The sequence below is a fragment of the Mesoplodon densirostris genome, chromosome 1, assembly GCF_025265405.1.
Source record: "Mesoplodon densirostris isolate mMesDen1 chromosome 1, mMesDen1 primary haplotype, whole genome shotgun sequence".
Lineage (NCBI taxonomy): Eukaryota > Metazoa > Chordata > Mammalia > Artiodactyla > Ziphiidae > Mesoplodon > Mesoplodon densirostris.
In genome coordinates this window covers 73,221,105-73,239,190 of record NC_082661.1, presented here as the reverse complement: position 1 = coordinate 73,239,190, position 18,086 = coordinate 73,221,105, and the positions used below count along the sequence as shown (strand labels likewise).

At 41.6% G+C, this 18,086-nt stretch overlaps 2 protein-coding genes across 10 annotated transcripts in view; one reads left to right on the top strand and one right to left on the bottom strand.

Annotated features, from left to right (window-relative positions):
• The window catches only part of GSTCD (glutathione S-transferase C-terminal domain containing), a 133,679-nt gene extending 124,325 nt beyond the window's left edge, over positions 1-9,354 (bottom strand). For 4 of the 7 annotated variants that reach the window (XM_060104472.1, XM_060104457.1, XM_060104506.1 and 1 more), the window contains exon 1: positions 8,774-8,984. The gene's annotated coding sequence lies outside the window, so the exon portion shown is untranslated. Of the gene's footprint in view, positions 1-663; positions 826-8,773; positions 8,985-9,018 lie in introns of those variants that run through there. The other 3 variants (XM_060104481.1, XM_060104465.1, XM_060104490.1) reach the window with 2 other exon arrangements.
• INTS12 (integrator complex subunit 12) overlaps positions 9,013-18,086 on the top strand; it is a 29,183-nt gene continuing 20,109 nt past the window's right edge. The window contains exons 1-2 of one of the 3 annotated variants that reach the window (XM_060104515.1): positions 9,013-9,148; positions 16,823-17,024. In XM_060104515.1, coding sequence (XP_059960498.1) covers positions 17,004-17,024 — 21 coding nt within the window. In that variant the 5' untranslated portion in view covers positions 9,013-9,148; positions 16,823-17,003. The remainder of the gene's footprint in view (positions 9,149-16,822; positions 17,025-18,086) is intronic. The other 2 variants (XM_060104533.1, XM_060104524.1) reach the window with 2 other exon arrangements.

The window sequence follows — 18,086 nt, the reverse complement described above, 5'->3', positions numbered from 1 at the left end:
TAGCTCAAGGAATGTTTAGTTCAAGCCTTAAATTATGCTTTATACTTCCAAACTTCTCAGGGAAAATAAGGGATCTGTGTTGAATTGAAAAGATTTTCTCCAACCAAATGTTCAAAAAATCTGTTTGTTACTGAGGCTGAAAGCTGGGGAGTCACAAAATGCTGGAATATAAATGTGACACTCTAAGTCCACTTGAATATTAACTGCTTATATTGTACAGAATAAACAGTTCAAAGCAGTTTACAAATATGAAAAAATCACAAACTCTTATTTTCTTAAAGATTCAAATTTAAATTTAAACCCATTAAAATTCCCCACTACACCAAATGTTCAACATTATGAATATTAGAACTTAGCTTGTGTTTTATACATAACAACAACAGTATTTGGTTGCAAATCTCACTACTTTCTTTCAATAATATAGATAACAAAGAAAAGCCTGCCTCTATAGAGTTAGATAGCAGCTTATTACCTTAGATAGTAAAGTTTAAAAAAGGAAAGAAAAAACTGAGCCAATTCAGTGCTCACTACATTACGTAATGTGAGGACACATCGTTAAGTCCTAGAGCACAAAATCCTATGATTAAAATTAGCTGCTTGACACCTACTGAACGCTGGCAGAAGACCCCAGACCTCCCAAAAGGCAAGAAACTCCCCACATACCTGGGTAGGGCAAAGCAGAGAGATTCCCGCACAGAGGAGCGGTGCCGAGCGGCACTCACCAGCCCGAGAGGCTTGTCTGCTCCCCCGCCGGGGCGGGCGGCGCTGGAGCTGAGGCTCGGGCTTCGGTCAGAGCGCAGGGAGAGGACTGGGGCTGGCGGCGAGAACTCAGCCTGAAGGGGGCTAATGTGCCACAGCTAGCCGGGAGGGAGTCCGGGAAAACTCTGGAGCTGCCGAAGAGGCAGGAGACTTTTTCTTCCCTCTTGGTTTCCTGGTGCGCGAGGAGAGGGGATTAAGAGCGCCGCGTAAAGGAGCTCCAGAGACGGGCGCGAGTCGCGGCTGAAAGCGCGGAGCCCAGAGACGGGCGTGGGACGCTGGGGCTGCTGCTGCCGCCGTCAAGAAGCCTGTGTGCGAGAGCAGGTCACTGTCCACACCGCCCTTCCGGGAGCCTGTGCAGCCTGCCACTGCCGGGGTCCCGGGATCCAGGGGCGGCTTCCCTGGGAGAACGCACGGCGCGCCTCGGGCTGGTGCAACGTCACGCCGACCTCTGCCGCTGCAGGCTCGCCCCGCACTCCGTGCCCCTCCCTCCCACCCGGCCTGAGTGAGCCAGAGTCCCCGAAGAGGCTGCTCCTTTAACCCTGTCCTGTCTGAGCGAAGAACAGACGCCCTCCGGCGACCTACACGCAGAGGCGGGGCCAAATCCAAAGCTGAGACCCAGGAGCTGTGAGAACAAAGAAGAGAAAGGGAAACCTCTCCCAGCAGCCTCAGAAGCAGCGGATTAAAGCTCCACAATCAACTTCATGTACCCTGCATCTGTGGAATACATGAATAGACAACAAATCATCCCAAATTGAGGAGCCAGGAGTCAGTGCTGTGCCTCTGAGGTGGGAGAGCCAACTTCAGGACACTGGTCCACAAGAGACCTCCCAGCTCCACATAATATCAAACGGCGAAAATCTTCCAGAGATCTCCATCTCAACACCAGCACCCAGCTTCACTCAACGACCAGCAAGCTACAGTGCTGGACACCCTATGCCAAACAACTAGCAAGACAGGAACACAACGCCACCCATTAGCAGAGAGGCTGCCTCAAATCATAAAAAGTCCGCAAACACCCCAAAACACACCACCAGACGTGGACCTGCCCACCAGAAAGACAAGATCCAGCCTCATCCACCAGAACACAGGCAGTAGTCCCCTCCACCAAGAAGCCTACACAACCCACTAAACCAACCTTAGCCACTGGGGACAGACACCAAAAACAACGGGAACTACGAACCTGCAGCCTGCAAAAAGGAGACCCCAAACACAGTAACATAAGCAAAATGAGAAGACAGAAAAACACACAGCAGGAGAAGGAGCAAGATAAAAACCCACCAGACCTAACAAATGAAGAGGTAATAGGCAGTCTATCTGAAAAAGAATTCAGAATAATGATGGTAAAGATGATCCAAAATCTTGGAAATAGAATAGACAAAATGCAAGAAACAGTTAACAAGGACCTAGAAGAACTAAAGACGAATCAAGCATCGATTAAAAACACAATAAATGAAATAAAAAATACTCTAGATGGGATCAATAGCAGAATAACTGAGGCAGAAGAACGGATAAGTGAGGTGGAAGATAAAATAGTGGAAATAACTGCTGCACAGCAAAATAAAGAAAAAAGAATGAAAAGAACAGAGGACAGTCTCAGAGACCTCTGGGACAACATTAAACGCACCAACATTCGAATTATAGGGGTTCCAGAAGAAGAAGAGAAAAAGAAAGGGACTGAGAAAATATTTGAAGAGATTATAGTTGAAAACTTCCCTAATATGGGAAAGGAAATAGTTAATCAAGTCCAGGAGGCACAGAGAGTCCCATACAGAATAAATCCAAGGAGAAATACACCAAGACACATATTAATCAAACTGTCAAAAATTAAACACAAAGAAATCATATTAAAAGCAGCAAGGCAAAAACAACAAATAACACACAAGGGAATCCCCATCAGGGTAACAGCTGATCTCTCAGCAGAAACTCTACAAGCCAGAAGGGAGTGGCAGGACATACTTAAAGTGATGAAGGAGAAAAACCTGCAACCAAGATTACTCTACCCAGCAAGGATCTCATTCAGATTTGATGGAGAAATTAAAACCTTTACAGACAAGCAAAAGCTGAGAGAGTTCAGCACCACCAAACCAGCTTTACAACAAATGCTGAAGGAACTTCTCTAGGCAAGAAACACAACAGAAGGAAAAGAACTACAATAACGAACCCAAAACAATTAAGAAAATGGGAATAGGAACATACATATCAATAATTACCTTAAATGTAAATGGACTAAATGCTCCCACCAAAAGACACAGACTGGCTGAATGGATACAAAAACAAGACCCATATATATGCTGTCTACAAGAGACCCACTTCAGACCTAGAGACACATACAGACTGAAAGTAAGGGGATGGAAAAAGATATTCCATGCAAATGGAAACCAAAAGAAAGCTGGAGTAGCAATTCTCATATCAGACAAAATAGACTTTAAAATAAAGACTACTATAAGAGACAAAGAAGGACACTACATAATGATCAAGGGATCGATCCAAGAAGAAGATATAACAATTGTAAATATTTATGCACCAAACATAGGAGCACCTCAATACATAAGGGAAATATTAACAGCCATAAAAGGAGAAATCAACAGTAACACAATCATAGTAGGGGACTTTAACACCCCACTTTCACCAATGGACAGGTCATCCAAAATGAAAATAAATAAGGAAACACAAGCTTTAAATGATACATTAAACAAGATGGACTTAATTGATATTTATAGGACATTCCATCCAAAAACAACAGAATACACATTTTTCTCAAGTGCTCATGGAACATTCTCCAGGATAGATCATATCTTGGGTCACAAATCAAGCCTTGGTAAATTTAAGAAAATTGAAATTGTATCAAGTATCTTTTCCGACCACAATGCTATGAGACTAGATATCAATTACAGGAAAAGAGCTGTAAAACATAAAAACACATGGAGGCTAAACAATACACTACTTAATAACGAAGTGATCACTGAAGAAATCAAAGAGGAAATTAAAAAATACCTAGAAACAAATGACAATGGAGACACGACGACCCAAAACCTATGGGATGCAGCAAAAGCAGTTCTAAGAGGGAAGTTTATGGCAATACAATCCCACCTTAAGAAACAGGAAATATCTCGAATAAACAACCTAACCTTGCACCTAAAGCAATTAGAGAAAGAAGAACAAAAACATCCCAAAGTTAGCAGAAGGAAAGAAATCATAAAAATCAGATCAGAAATAAATGAAAAAGAAATGAAGGAAACGATAGCAAAGATCAATAAAACTAAAAGCTGGTTCTTTGAGAAGATAAACAAAATTGATAAACCATTAGCCAGACTCATCAAGAAAAAAAGGGAGAAGACTCAAATCAATAGAATTAGAAATGAAAAAGGAGAAGTAACAACTGACACTGCAGAAATACAAAAGATCATGAGAGATTACTACAAGCAACTCTATGCCAATAAAATGGACAACCTGGAAGAAATGGACCAATTCTTAGAAATGCACAACCTGCCAAGACTGAATCAGGAAGAAATAGAAAATATGAACAGACCAATCACAAGCACTGAAATTGAAACTGTGATTAAAAATCTTCCAACAAACAAAAGCCCAGGACCAGATGGCTTCACAGGTGAATTCTATCAAACATTTAGAGAAGAGCTAACACCTATCCTTCTCAAACTCTTCCAAAATATAGCAGAGGGGGGAACACTCCCAAACTCATTCTACGAGGCCACCATCACCCTGATACCAAAACCAGACAAGGATGTCACAAAGAAAGAAAACTACAGGCCAATATCACTGATGAACATAGATGCAAAAATCCTCAACAAAATACTAGCAAACAGAATCCAACAGCACATTAAAAGGATCATACACCATGATCAAGTGGGGTTTATTCCAGGAATGCAAGAATTCTTCAATATACGCAAATCAATCAACGTGATGCACCATATTAACAAATTGAAGGAGAAAAACCATATGATCATCTCAATAGATGCAGAGAAAGCTTTCGACAAAATTCAACACCCATTTATGATAAAAACCTTGCAGAAAGTAGGCATAGAGGGAACTTTCCTCAACATAATAAAGGCCATATATGACAAACCCACAGCCAGCATCGTCCTCAATGGTCAAAAACTGAAACCATTTCCACTAAGATCAGGAACAAGACAAGGTTGCCCACTCTCACCACTCTTATTCAACTTACTTTTGGAAGTTTTAGCCACAGCAATCAGAGAAGAAAAGGAAATAAAAGGAATCCAAATGGGAAAAGAAGAAGTAAAGCTGTCACTGTTTGCAGATGACATGATACTATACATAGAGAATCCTAAAGATGCTACCAGAAAACTACTAGAGCTAATCAATGAATTTGGTAAAGTTGCAGGATACAAAATTAATGCACAGAAATCTCTGGCATTCCTATATACTAATGATGAAAAATCTGAAAGTGAAATCAAGGAAACACTCCCATTTACCATTGCAACAAAAAGAATAAAATATCTAGGAATAAACCTACCTAAGGAGACAAAAGACCTGTATGCAGAAAATTATAAGACACTGATGAAAGAAATTAAAGATGATACAAATAGATGGAGAGATTTACCATGTTCTTGGATTGGAAGAATCAACATTGTGAAAATGACTCTACTACCCAAAGCAATCTACAGATTCAATGCAATACCTATCAAACTACCAATGGCATTTTTCACAGAACTAGAACAAAAAATTTCACAATTTGTATGGAAACACAAAAGACCCAGAATAGCCAAAGCAATCTTGAGAACGAAAAACGGAGCTGGAGGAATCAAGCTCCCTGACTTCAGACTATACTACAAAGCTACAGTAATCAAGACAGTATGGTACTGGCACAAAAACAGAAAGATAGATCAATGGAACAGGATAGAAAGCCCAGAGATAAACCCACGGACATATGGTCACCTTATCTTTGATAAAGGAGGCAGGAATGTACAGTGGAGAAATGACAGTCTCTTCAATAAGGGGTGCTGGGAAAACTGGACAGGGACATGTAAAATTATGAGATTAGATCACTCCCTAACACCATACACAAAAATTAGCTCAAAATGGATTAAAGACCTAAATGTAAGGCCAGACACTATCAAACTCTTAGAGGAAAACATAGGCAGAACACTCTATGACATAAATCACAGCAAGATCCTTTTTGACCCACCTCCTAGAGAAATGGAAATAAAGACAAAAATAAACACATGGGACCTAATGAAACTTAAAAGCTTTTGCACAGCAAAGGAAACCATAAACAAGACGAAAAGACAACCCTCAGAATGGGAGAAAATATTTGCAAATGAAGCAACTGACAAAGGATTAATCTCCAAAATTTATAAGCAGCTCATGCAGCTCAATAGCAAAAAAACAAACAACCCAATCCAAAAATGGGCAGAAGACCTAAATAGACATTTCTCCACAGAAGATATACAGACAGCCAACAAACACATGAAAGGATGCTCAACATCTTTACTCATTAGAGAAATGCAAATCAAAACTACAATGAGATATCATCTCACACCAGTCAGAATGGCCATCATCAAAAAATCTAGAAACAATAAATGCTGGAGAGGGTGTGGAAAAAAGGGAAGACTCTTGCACTGCTGGTGGGAATGTGAATTGGTACAGCCACTATGGAGAACGGTATGGAGGTTCCTTAAAAAACTACAAATAGAACTACCATATGACCCAGCAATCCCACTACTGGGCATATACCCTGAGAAAACCATAATTCAAAAAGAGACATGTACCAAAATGTTCATAGCAGCCCTATTTACAATAGCCCGGAGATGGAAACAACCTAAGTGTCCATCATCGGATGAATGGATAAAGAAGATGTGGCACATATATACAATGGAATATTACTCAGCCATAAAAAGAAATGAAATTGAGCTATTTGTAATGAGGTGGATGGACCTAGAGTCTGTCATACAGAGTGAAGTAAGTCAGAAAGAGAAAGACAAATACTGTACGCTGACACATATATATGGAATTTAAGAAAAAAATGTCATCAAGAACATAGGGGTAAGACAGGAATAAAGACACAGACCTACTAGAGCATGGACTTGAGGATATGGGGAGGGGGAAGGGTAAGCTGTGACAAAGTGAAAGAGCGGCATGGACATATATACACTACCAAACGTAAGGTAGATAGCTAGTGGGAAGCAGCCGCATAGCACAGGGAGATCAGCTCGGTTCTTTGTGACCGCCTGGAGGGGTGGGATAGGGAGGGTGGGAGGGAGACGCAAAAGGGAGGGGATATGGGAACATATGTATATGTATAACTGATTAAATTTGTAAAATAAAAAAAAAAATAAAAAAAAATAAAATTAGCTGCTTATCTGGGCAAGAAGTGGAAAAAAAAAAAAAAACAGTTTAGAAAAGCTTACTGTAACCTTAGCCATAAGGGAAGTGTGTCCTCTCTGGAGAATCAGGGAATCATCTGTTGCCATAGAATCATAATGCTTGCAGCTAAGCCTGACCTCATAACTGATAGGGATCCACAGCATGAAATGCTAACATGTTAGAAACATCGGCAAGCCTGAAATAAAATTACTGAATACCCACAGCAACCAATACCCGTGCTTATTATGAACTAAATGGTTTAAATCCTTGCTTTCCAAGTACTAATCATAACAGAATTCAGTAGGCTACTTTAAAAACTTGAAGGTAAAAACAACATATGCTAAGGAACTGTGTATACTACAGATATTTTAGTTGACTGGCCTCAAAATTTGTTAAGTTTCAAAAAAATTTGTTAAGTTTCAAGGTCTGCTAAATTGTTGCTGTTATCCGCCTGCATACTCAGTCTTTATTCTTATTTCAAATCACAGGTGATACAAAAGCTACAAAGTAAACACAGGTTAAAACAAAAATAAAAACAAACCCCCCAAAACCCCTGATGGGCCTTCTACTACAGAAGTTAAAGTTTGAGCTTTGTTTAAAGCAGGCAAACATGTAACAGAAGTGTAAAAAAATAAAAGAATTGATAAAATAAATGTCAAATCTCACTGAGTTTTTCAGATTTATTTTTGAAGTTAAGACTCTTAAAACAATGCCTTCAGGTATAACTCAAACATAATTTCAAACAATAAGTATGCTTAAGGCAATCCTTTCAGTAGTGTATATTCCCCACCAGGCAGCTGAAAAGTCACATAGCTTAATGTTTGATTTATTAAATATGATAGCAAATCACTGTTGTATTTATAACAAAGAATTTATTTTCACAATATTTAAGTGACCATGGTTAAAGTTTAAATTGTCACCACTAGTTTTTGCCAGCTTTTGCATTTTCTCCTTTAAACACTGTTTCTAGATAAGCTTAGAAAAAAGTATAAGTACTCTATCCTCTCTTATCAATAATTTAGCAGAAGACATATTATTAAATGCTAGCATTTTCTTGATATTCAAGAACTTATGACAAGGAATGGGATCATGGCATTAGGGGATCATGACGTTAAGAATAAAGAGGGGGAGTGGGGGAACAAGTCACCTAATCCCAAACCAGGTAGAGAAAGTACTCGTAACAGTAAACGTTTTGGAACTCAAAGCAATTTTCATGCAAGTTAAACTCTAACTTTCTATAGAAGTTTAAAACCAAAGTGAAACACTGCTTTGATGGTGTAACAGAAGCAAATGGCCCAAAATGAAGCAAGTTCATTAGAGTAACTGTTAGGTAGTATTCACATACAACTGCTTTCTCCAGTGAGGAAGGGCTGGAATAAAAAACTAACTGGAAAAAAAAAAAGTTAAAGCGCGATCCAAGAGGTCTTAAAACTACACCTTACAGCAAATGGCAAACGACCCCACAGACTGCTGCAACAGGAAGCTGCTCCATGCCCCCATCAGTAGAGGAAGCCACGGGGACTGGTCCTGGAAAAACTGAGGAGGGGCCCGGACCCCTCCACCCTTCCCGCCCTTCCCCACATCCTCAACCCTGTTTCCCCAGATGCTAAGAGGCGGCTTTACGGCGTCTCGCGGACTGCGGAGCCAGCGGCCCGAGCGCCCTCCTTACCTGGTCGCAGAGGCGCGGCCAGGCAGGGAGGGTGCGTGAGCGTGTGGGTGACACGGACCACTAGCGCATTCCCGCCCCGCCCGAGCCGGGTTTCCCGAGGCCTCTTCAGAAAGTCTTCGCGCGCGGGCCACACGCAGCCAACGAGGCCGGGAAAGAAACAACGAAGATCGCGCCAGGGAAACAGTGGCCCCCTCAATCATTCATAATCCGGCGGACCGGAAGGAGTGGGTTACGTAGCTTCCTACCGTCGCACAGCCAATACGTTCCCCGGTCGACCCTGCTGCGGGAAGCTTTGTTTTTCCGCTCTCGGAGCCGGCTGCTGCCGGGAGCGGTTCGTCAGGCCACCGGGAACGGACTGGGCAGCGGGACGGAGCGGTGAGTTGTTACCAGCTCAGCGGCTCCCAGCCGACTCTGGGAGGCTCAAGACTTTCGCGAGGGGCGAGGTGGGAGAGTAGTTCCGTGCGGTCTTAGTTTCCTCGCTCCTTGTGGGGACACCTCGTAATTTGCAGGCGGTCGAGTGCCCAGGCTGACTGCTCTCCCCTTAAGTGAGGGTAGTGCTTCCTCGGAGGTTGTGGCGGGCTGGGGCACGCGGACCGAGGGCACAGCTCCAGGGACTAGGTTCTTGGAACCCTGTCTCCGACCTTCCTCGGAAGGTTTTGGCGACTTCTCTCGACAGCTCCCTCTGTCGGCCTCTCACCTTCTCTCGAGCTCACTTGTCAAGGACCTTCCCCTGTGCTAGGCCTTGGGTGTGTTATGACTTTGATCAAAAGATTGGCAGTCCTTCCTTGTCTGAGTGTCTCTGGTCGCTTTTCAGATTCACTATCACTTGGTTGGTTTGGAACCAGGGTCTTTCCGCTTCCCTTATGTTTCCGGACGTATGCCTAAGGTTTCAGTGTAATCCAGGGCCAAGAACTCAGGGAATGAAAAGGGCAGCATCTTTAAAAGGCTGTTTATTAGAAGGGGTTGCAAGAGCTTGCAAAGACATAAAGGGCGAAGCTTTCTAGAGCTGCAACCCTAATATTGCACTCTGCGCGAACAGGGTCGATTTCCTTCGTCTCGTTCACGTGCAGATGATCAACTTTAGTCTTCTTTTAAGATTCGCATGTAGGGTGGGAAATGAGATCTAGAGGAAAGAATATATTTATATATGAGTACCCAATTTGGGTTGGAGAAATCACAGAAGCCCTAGAAAGTGACATTTAAACGAAACCTAGTTCATTTACTCTACAGATACTTTTGAGAATCTGTGAAGTTCCAAGCACTAGGTATATAACAGTGAATAAAACAAGTCCCTGCTTGCATGGAGTTTACAGTCTAGTGGGATTAATGAATTTAAATCGGATGAAGGATTGGGAAGAGAGTATTGCAGATAGGAACATTGTACAAGTCCCCAGTCATGAAAAAGGTGTTTTTGTTTTGTATTGCTTTTCTTTTTTTGATGTTTGAGGGTTTGTGGGGCGGGGCAGTTAGGTGGGGATGGCTTAGAATTTCTTTTTTATTGCTTTTTGTGAAGAGATTTTGAGCATGATTAGAATTGTGTAGAAGAGGAGGAAAGACCTTTATACTTTGATCTCTAATAATTCCAAAGCCATTATTTTGTGGTACTTTGCAAAATAGCAAAGTGGTAGGTACTCTCCCCTTAAAGTACTCAGAGTGTTATAGAGAATATACAAATGTACAAAAAAAGTGTGGTTCAAGGTAGAAAGTTCCAGTACCATGAGAATGCATTTTGAGATATCCTAGGACAAGATTAGTTGTATAGGGAGTAGAGAAGAACACAATAGCTGTGAGTAAAGTTCTCATGAGGAGTATTTGAACTGGGCCTTGATAGCATTTGGAAATATAAAAATGGGTAAAAAGCTTGTCAGAAAAAATGAGTAAAATTAGCAAGCCTAGCTAATGGCTCTGCACTACAGAAGGTCTGGGGATGAAGAATTAAAGTTTTTGTGCCAGTTACTGAATCTTTTTAAATGGTAGGCCAAGAAATTCGGGTTTGTTTTAAAGGCAGTGGGAAGGCTTAATTTTTGAGGAAAAAATGAAAAAAGAAAGGAAGGAAGGAAGAAAAAATGTGTTTCAGGAACATTAATATGGCAACAGTGTTGAAGTCAAGGAGGATAACTAGATTGTTGCTATAGTACAAAAGGCAAATAACGACCTGAATCTGAATAGTAGCTGTGGAAATGAAAAACAGGAATAGATGTGAGAAACGTTGCAGAGTCAGAATTCACAGGAAAGGCCTGCTGATTGTTTAGATATAAGGAATTGGGGAGGACTCAGTGAGGCAGAGATTTAGGCCTCAGACCCAATTAATGGAGAGTGTGTCATTTATTGAAAGAAAGTGCAGGACAGGGAACTTTGGGGGGAAGATATCCATAGTCTCAATTTCAGTCATAACTGAATTTGAGATACCATTAAGGCAACCAGGTACACATGTTTACTAAGCAGTTGGAAATGTGGGGTTTGAGCTTTATAGAGATTGGAATGGGGATAAACATGTGAAATCAAGTTGAAAACATGATATATATAAGATTACCATGGAAGAAATTGGTAGCAGAACTAAAGAAAATAGACAAGAATAGATACTTGGGCAATACCAAGAGCAATGGGGATGAAAAGATGACCCAGAGAAAGAGTAGTCAGAGATAGAAAAAGAAAACCAGGAAAGCTGAGTATTACTCATGGAGAAGGAAGATTTTTGAAAGAGAAAGTGAATAACATGTATTCACTTGGCCAGCATTTACTGAGTGCCTGCACTCTGCTACAAACAGGGATTACAGCAGTAGGTAAGGTCAGTGCTGGCCCTCTTGGAACCTATGTTCTAGTGAGAAAGACAAACCCTGTTTACATAATTAACAGTGTAATAGCTATGACATGTAAATACAGGATGTTTTTAACCTGCAGGTGGATTCTTAACCACTACGCCTCCAGGGAAGTCCCAATTGTGGGGTTCTGATTAAGCTCTTACAGTGGGCCAGATAATAGCTGCATGATGGTAGCTGGTCTAGGGTGTGGTAATAAGGATTGAAAAAGGTAGATGAATTTGAAATATATATAAGAGGTTTGGTGATTGAATGGGAGGCAGGGGTTGAGGTGGAAGGAGTTAAAGCTGATTCTCAGGTTTCTGGCTGGAGCAATGGGATAAGTATCATTTGAGAAAGGGAAGATTAGGGGAAGAATTGGTTGAGAGAAGAGTTTATGAGTGGCTCTGTTAGGGGCATGTTGAATAGGTGGCACTAGTGAGATATCCAAGTCAAACTGGCAGTTGAATCTTGGAAGAGATGCATGGGCTGGAGAGATAAATATATAATTACTGGCAAAAGGGTGTAGGTCAAATTGTCTAGGGCAGAATTCTGAAACTTTTAGAGTAGATCAGAACCATCTGGAAGATTTAGTGCAAATTTCTGGGCCTCACTCCCAGAGTGAGATTTTTGAGGAACCTACAAAGAAGACCAAGAAAGAAGTAGGAGGAAAAAATAGTATTTATTACACTTACCTGACTAAGGCTGTGAATACTTTGGTGAAGATATTTCCATGGTATGGTGGGACAAAGGCCAAATTGCAGGAAATGCTATATAAGCAGAAGGAATGAAGAAAAAGTATAAAATGTAGGAGAAGTTTTGCTCTAAAATGAAGAAGATAGAAGATATTTAAAGGTCAATGAGAAGATGCCAGTAGAAAGAAAGAGGCTGGGGGAGGGAGGTTTGTGAGTGGCGGAGAAGACATAGGAATAGTTCAGAGCTCAAGGTTTCGGGGTGGGGGGGAAGATAGGTTCCAGGCATAGGTGGCATTACATGGAGAGCCACCCTCTTATTTAAAAGGTGGGAAAGAGGAAAGGAGTGGTACATAGGCATAGTTCATAGCTCAAGGTTTCAGGGGCGGGGGGAAAGATAGGTTCCAGGCATAGGTGGCATTACATGGAGAGCCACCCTCTTATTTAAAAGGTGGGAAAGAGGAAAGGATTGGTGCAGGTATATTTGTAGATGTGTCAGAAAGTTGATTTAGTTCCTCTCTGACAGTTCCTGTTTTCTCTGTGAAGTAGATGAGGACATCTACTAAGATAGAGAAGCAGTTTCAAGGAAAATGGAGAAAATGTGACTGGTCTTTGCAGAAAGTGAGGAAGTGAGTTGACCAGAGAAACATGATAGGATTGCTAAATTGTGTTGAGTGCCTAGATGGGATTAGTGACTCTGAAGATACAGAGTGTATGGATTCCTCTCAGCTGCACTTAGATTTTGGGTGCAGGCAGGGAGAAGGTAAATAGGATGGATGACTATAAAGTAGATGAAACTGTAGAACTATGGGACAAGGATGCTTAGAGTGCTAAAAGAGAGTCTTTGAAAGGCTGGACCATGAAGGATAAAAAAGATGGAGAAAAAAGATGATTATTTAGAAGTGGGAATTTCTGTGTTACTTATATACATTTACTGTATATAACTAAGGTATATAAGTCTTGGCTCCTAATGTGAGCTAAGACTTTGTTCCCACCAACACCACTATTGCCACCTTCCTAGGCCATTGACATTTTTAAAAGTGGTGATTATTATTAGTTTTCTGCATTCTTCTTTTTTTAAAGCAACATCTAGATTTGAAAATAAATCTACATTTAAAGCATTAAATTTCTGTATATATTTGTATCTATATCTACACACACCTAGGACTTTGTTTTCTAGAATTCTAATCCACAATAAGAAAGCTCTTTTACAATCTGTTTTGATCATGAGTTTTAGAATATACAGGAAAGAGGGCCTCCCTGGTGGCGCAAGTGGTTGAGAGTCCGCCTGCCGATGCGGGGGATACGGGTTTGTGCCCCGGTCTGGGAGGATCCCATATGCCGCGGAGCGGCTGGGCCCGTGAGCCATGGCCGCTGAGCCTGCGCGTCCGGAGCCTGTGCTCCGCAACGGGGGAGGCCGCGACAGTGAGAGGCCCGCATACCGCAAAAAAAAAAAAAAAAAAAAAAAAAAAAGAATATACAGGAAAGAACTATATAGAAGTAACATGATTTGGTGTAACTCCTGGAAAATATTCTTGGAAATAATAAAGGAGATAAAGTGACAAATTTACACCACAGTTGCTGACCTCTTTAGGACTTCAGTAGCAGGAAATAAATTTCTTTCTCTATTCAGTAGTCCCCACTTATCCATGTGGGATATGTTCCAAGACTCCCAGTGGATGCCTAAAACCATGGATAGTACCAAACCCTATATATACTGGGGTTTTTCCTATACATACATACCTGTGATGAAGTTTTATGAATAAATTAGGCACAGTAAGAGATTAACAACAATAACTAATAATAAAATAGAATGATTATAACAACATATTATAATAAAAGTTACGCGAACATGGTCCCTCTCCTCAGGTTCTTCAACCCTGCCAGAAGTGTGACAGTGGCTTCTTCATTGGCAGACACAGCCTCTCCAGTAATTTTTATATTTTTCAGTCTAAACCTATTCCTGAATCTGTGTAGCCATCCTTTACTTACAGTAAATGGCTTGGTGTCACTCATTTCAAGGGATCTCTTGCTGAAGTTTCTGTAGGTGTTCAATGCTTTCTGGCCCAACACATTGCTGTCAATTGGAACATATTCTGTTCATGTCCTCCACCCACAAATGTAATGCCTTTTCCACTCTAACTAAGCACTTACGCGCTGTGGCTATAACTTTTGCACTCTGAGGTACGACAGCAAAACTAGCACAAATTTTCCTTCTTCACAATTTCACAGATAGAAGACTCGTTCTTACCATAGATTTTAGCAACATCAGCATGTGAGCATACAGTGTTTTTCTTATTAAGTTGAAAACTTTCACTTTTTCACTTAGAGGACGCACTTTGCAACTTCTTTGGCATATCTGAATAGCATGCATCACTACTCTGGCTCTTTGGGAGCATTAAATAAATAATAATAAGGTGACTTGAACACAAGCACTGCAATACTATGATAGTCAATCTGATAACTGAGCTGGCTAGTGACTAACAGATGGGATTCACTGGACAAAGGGATGATTCACATCCCAAGCAGGATGGACTGAGCTGGCATGAGATTTCATCATAGTACTCAAAATGGCGTGCAATTTAAAACTTATGAATTGTTTATTTCTGGAATTTTCCATTCAGTATTTTCCCACTGCAGGTAACTAAAATATCAGAAAGTGAAACCACAGGTAATGGGGGGACTACTGTATGTGAGTTTGCCGGTAAGAAAGGAGAAGTAATAGAAACCGGAGAAGGCAATAGAAAAGGGGGAGGGAAAGGAAGATAGAAAACTAAAATATAAAGGATAAAACACATAACCGTGAGTGTTTTATTTTAGGCCCAACTCCTGTTTTTTCTGTTGGACAAGGAAAAGAAGTTCGGTCAAGAAGGTGCCAGTAAGGAGAAAGCAGAGGGACCAAGAAAGTGGAGGTCTCTATAAATTCAAAGGATAGATGAATGAGAGTAAAGAAATTTTTTAAAAGAAAGAAAGATTGACTTGGTACCCTGAAGAGGCTCCTGGGTCAAAGCAGTAAAAGAGATAGAGTGATGGAAGATTGTAGTTAAAAAGGAGAATTGACTGTAGTCAAGCAGGAGAATAGTTGTGTCAAGTTTCAGGTTTCAGTGGCTGAAGATGAAGCTCCTTGAGGTTGAAGATCTAAATGAAACTAGTGCAGGATCTTACTTCTGCACACTGGCTCTTCCCTCCAAAAGGAGGCTCGGGTCTCTGGCTCTTCCTGCCAAAAGGAGGCTCGGGTCTCCTTTCCGCCGCCAAACCGGGCCCTTCTGTCTACCCCCGAGCCATCCTTGCACCCGCCTTGTGCTCTGAAGCCTCTTCGCAGGTCTGTAGAAGGGGTGAAACTCTCGTCCCGTTCGCGGCGCAGCTCTCGTCAGCAGCCCTTCCGCCATTTTGCCGGTGGCGGTTTGTCTCCACTGTTTCCCAGTCCCAGTCAGGGAGATGAGATGCAGGCGGGCAACGTGGGTGGAGGAGACAAGGGAAGAGGCCGGAGAGCTCCCGCAAGAGATAAAATGCAGGTCTGTGATTTGTTTTCTGACTCTTTTAAAAAAGCCTGGCTAACGCTAAAAGAGCTCCATGACAGGGAGCTACTCCGTCTCCAGAGGAAACTAAGCAGTCTGAGGAGAGAGCGATTGGCAGACGGAAGGCGGAAGGGCTCCACAGCCAAAATTAAAGAGTTAACGGAGCAACAGAAAATCCTGAATGTCACCATCCGTGACCTGCGAGATAAGTTAAGCTCCAAAGTATGTGACCGCTATTCAGTGAACGAAAGGTACAGCAAGATGCTACAGAAAGAACTTTACCATATCCAACAACAAAATAAGAAGTTTATTGCTGCGCTCACAGCAGAAAGGAATAAATTAAAAGAAGAAAATGAACTGCTTTCTGCAAGACTAAAACTGAAGGAGCAACTGCTTCATCCTTCTAGTTCTGATAGTGATGCCGACTTCATTCCTTGCCCTCCAAACCGTGATAGTGATGCCGACTTCATTCCTTGCCCTCCAAACCGTGATAGTGATACCGACTTCATTCCTTGCCCTCCAAACCGCAGGCTAGTTTCTTCAGTCAGTGAGCCTGCACCCGGATCTCAGATGCATCTGTCCGTCAGACTGGTAAAGCAATCAAATACTGAACAGATGAAATCTGGAGGCAAAAAGGAACAGCAACAGAGTTCCCAGTTTCCAATTCCATTTTATAGTGAGGACCTCTTTGAGGTGTCAGAGGCCCCTCTGGAGAGTTCCTCTAACAGCAGCCAGCCTGCCACAGGAAGGAGTGCCAGCCGGAAGTCACTTGCAAGTTTTCCTTTAACATCTACACCTGGCGCTCAAAGGGGGCATGGATTTCAAGGTGACTTCAGCCTTTCTGAAGATAGTCTTGGCAGTACAAAAAAGAAACCGATCTTCACACAGAATACCTCCACACAAAAGCGTGGAGCTCAGAGTTACTTCTCTTGGAGCCCTTCCAGTATTTCTCCAGGAGAAAACCCACCTACTCCATTCGTATCTGAAACTTCAGAGGAAGATATGCCTGGTAACACTAGCTTATTTCCTCCTTTTACACAGAGAAAGGAAAAGCCCCCTTCAAATGTATCTCCTTCTGACTCTACATCTAGTGGGAAAAGATCAGTGACTGGTGTTGCTCATTACAAAACTGGATTTTCGGTGAGAGATAGCTGTAGCCAGACACCTTCCAATGAAGAGTTGACTGTGAGGAAGAATACTACTGAATCTACAGGTGCAGCGTATGGTGCTGATAAGCCACAAGGTGAGACCCAGAGTTTCATTTTGCAGTCTACAATAAAGAGAAAAGCCAGGGTACAGTCAGGAAGAAGGAAGTAGCTTTCCCTCTTCCTCTCTCTTAAGGAGACTGCTTTTCTTTTCCAAGAGGACAGTCTTGCTGTCAATTCAGACTGTGTAATTGATAACCCCTGACTCTGATACACTTCTCAGAATATAATATACAAAGCAATAAGACCTACACAAAAGTAGGGCAAACGACTAAGACTTTGAAACAGTGAATTATTGACAGTTAATAAATTTCAGCTACAGAGAAGGAAACTCATTCTTCAGAATCCCTGTACTTTGATATGAAAGTGTAGGGTCTACCATCTTTTTGCTGAAATTAAGTTGCTACTGTTTATGAGTCAATAAAAAGCCCAAAAAACTGAAAGCTAAGAGAAGACCTAAAGGGCGTGGACTGTAAGAGTTCAACATTTAAATGCATATAGAGTAACGAAAGTGAAATATTTACTGGACTTGACAAGGTAACTAGAATACATTCATTGAGAAGGACCAAGAAGCAGATATTTTTCGGAATAAAATGAATATGACTTTACAGATACCTTGCAGCATGACTTTATATTTACAAAAGATAAAGAGGAGATGTGACTGTATGCTAGTCTTTAAAAATTTGCTTTTAAAAATCAAAAAGCAAGAACAGAAGAAGGAAAAATCTAATTAACAAAGATCAAGTATTTAGCAAGCAAGGTCAACATTTACAAGACGAGGGGGAACTATGAAGTTCTCAAGAAACAAAGCAGTTATGGTTTTACCCATGACATGAAAAAAGCAGCCAGCGGCTTGTCACTGGTTAACACTGTATGTGCCATGTGGGCGTGTGGATGTGTGTGCACATGTGTACTGGGGTGGAGGAGAGGAGAACTAGTCAACGATGCATCTCCCTCTCCTCCTTCCTTCTCTCTCTCCCCCTACCACCCTCCTCCTTACTTTCCCTGGGCTGTGGTGGTATTCAACTACTTTTTTCTTTTTCTTTCCAGTTTTTTTTTCCATGTTGCCTCTTGGGCCTTAAAAAAAAAAAAGACAAATT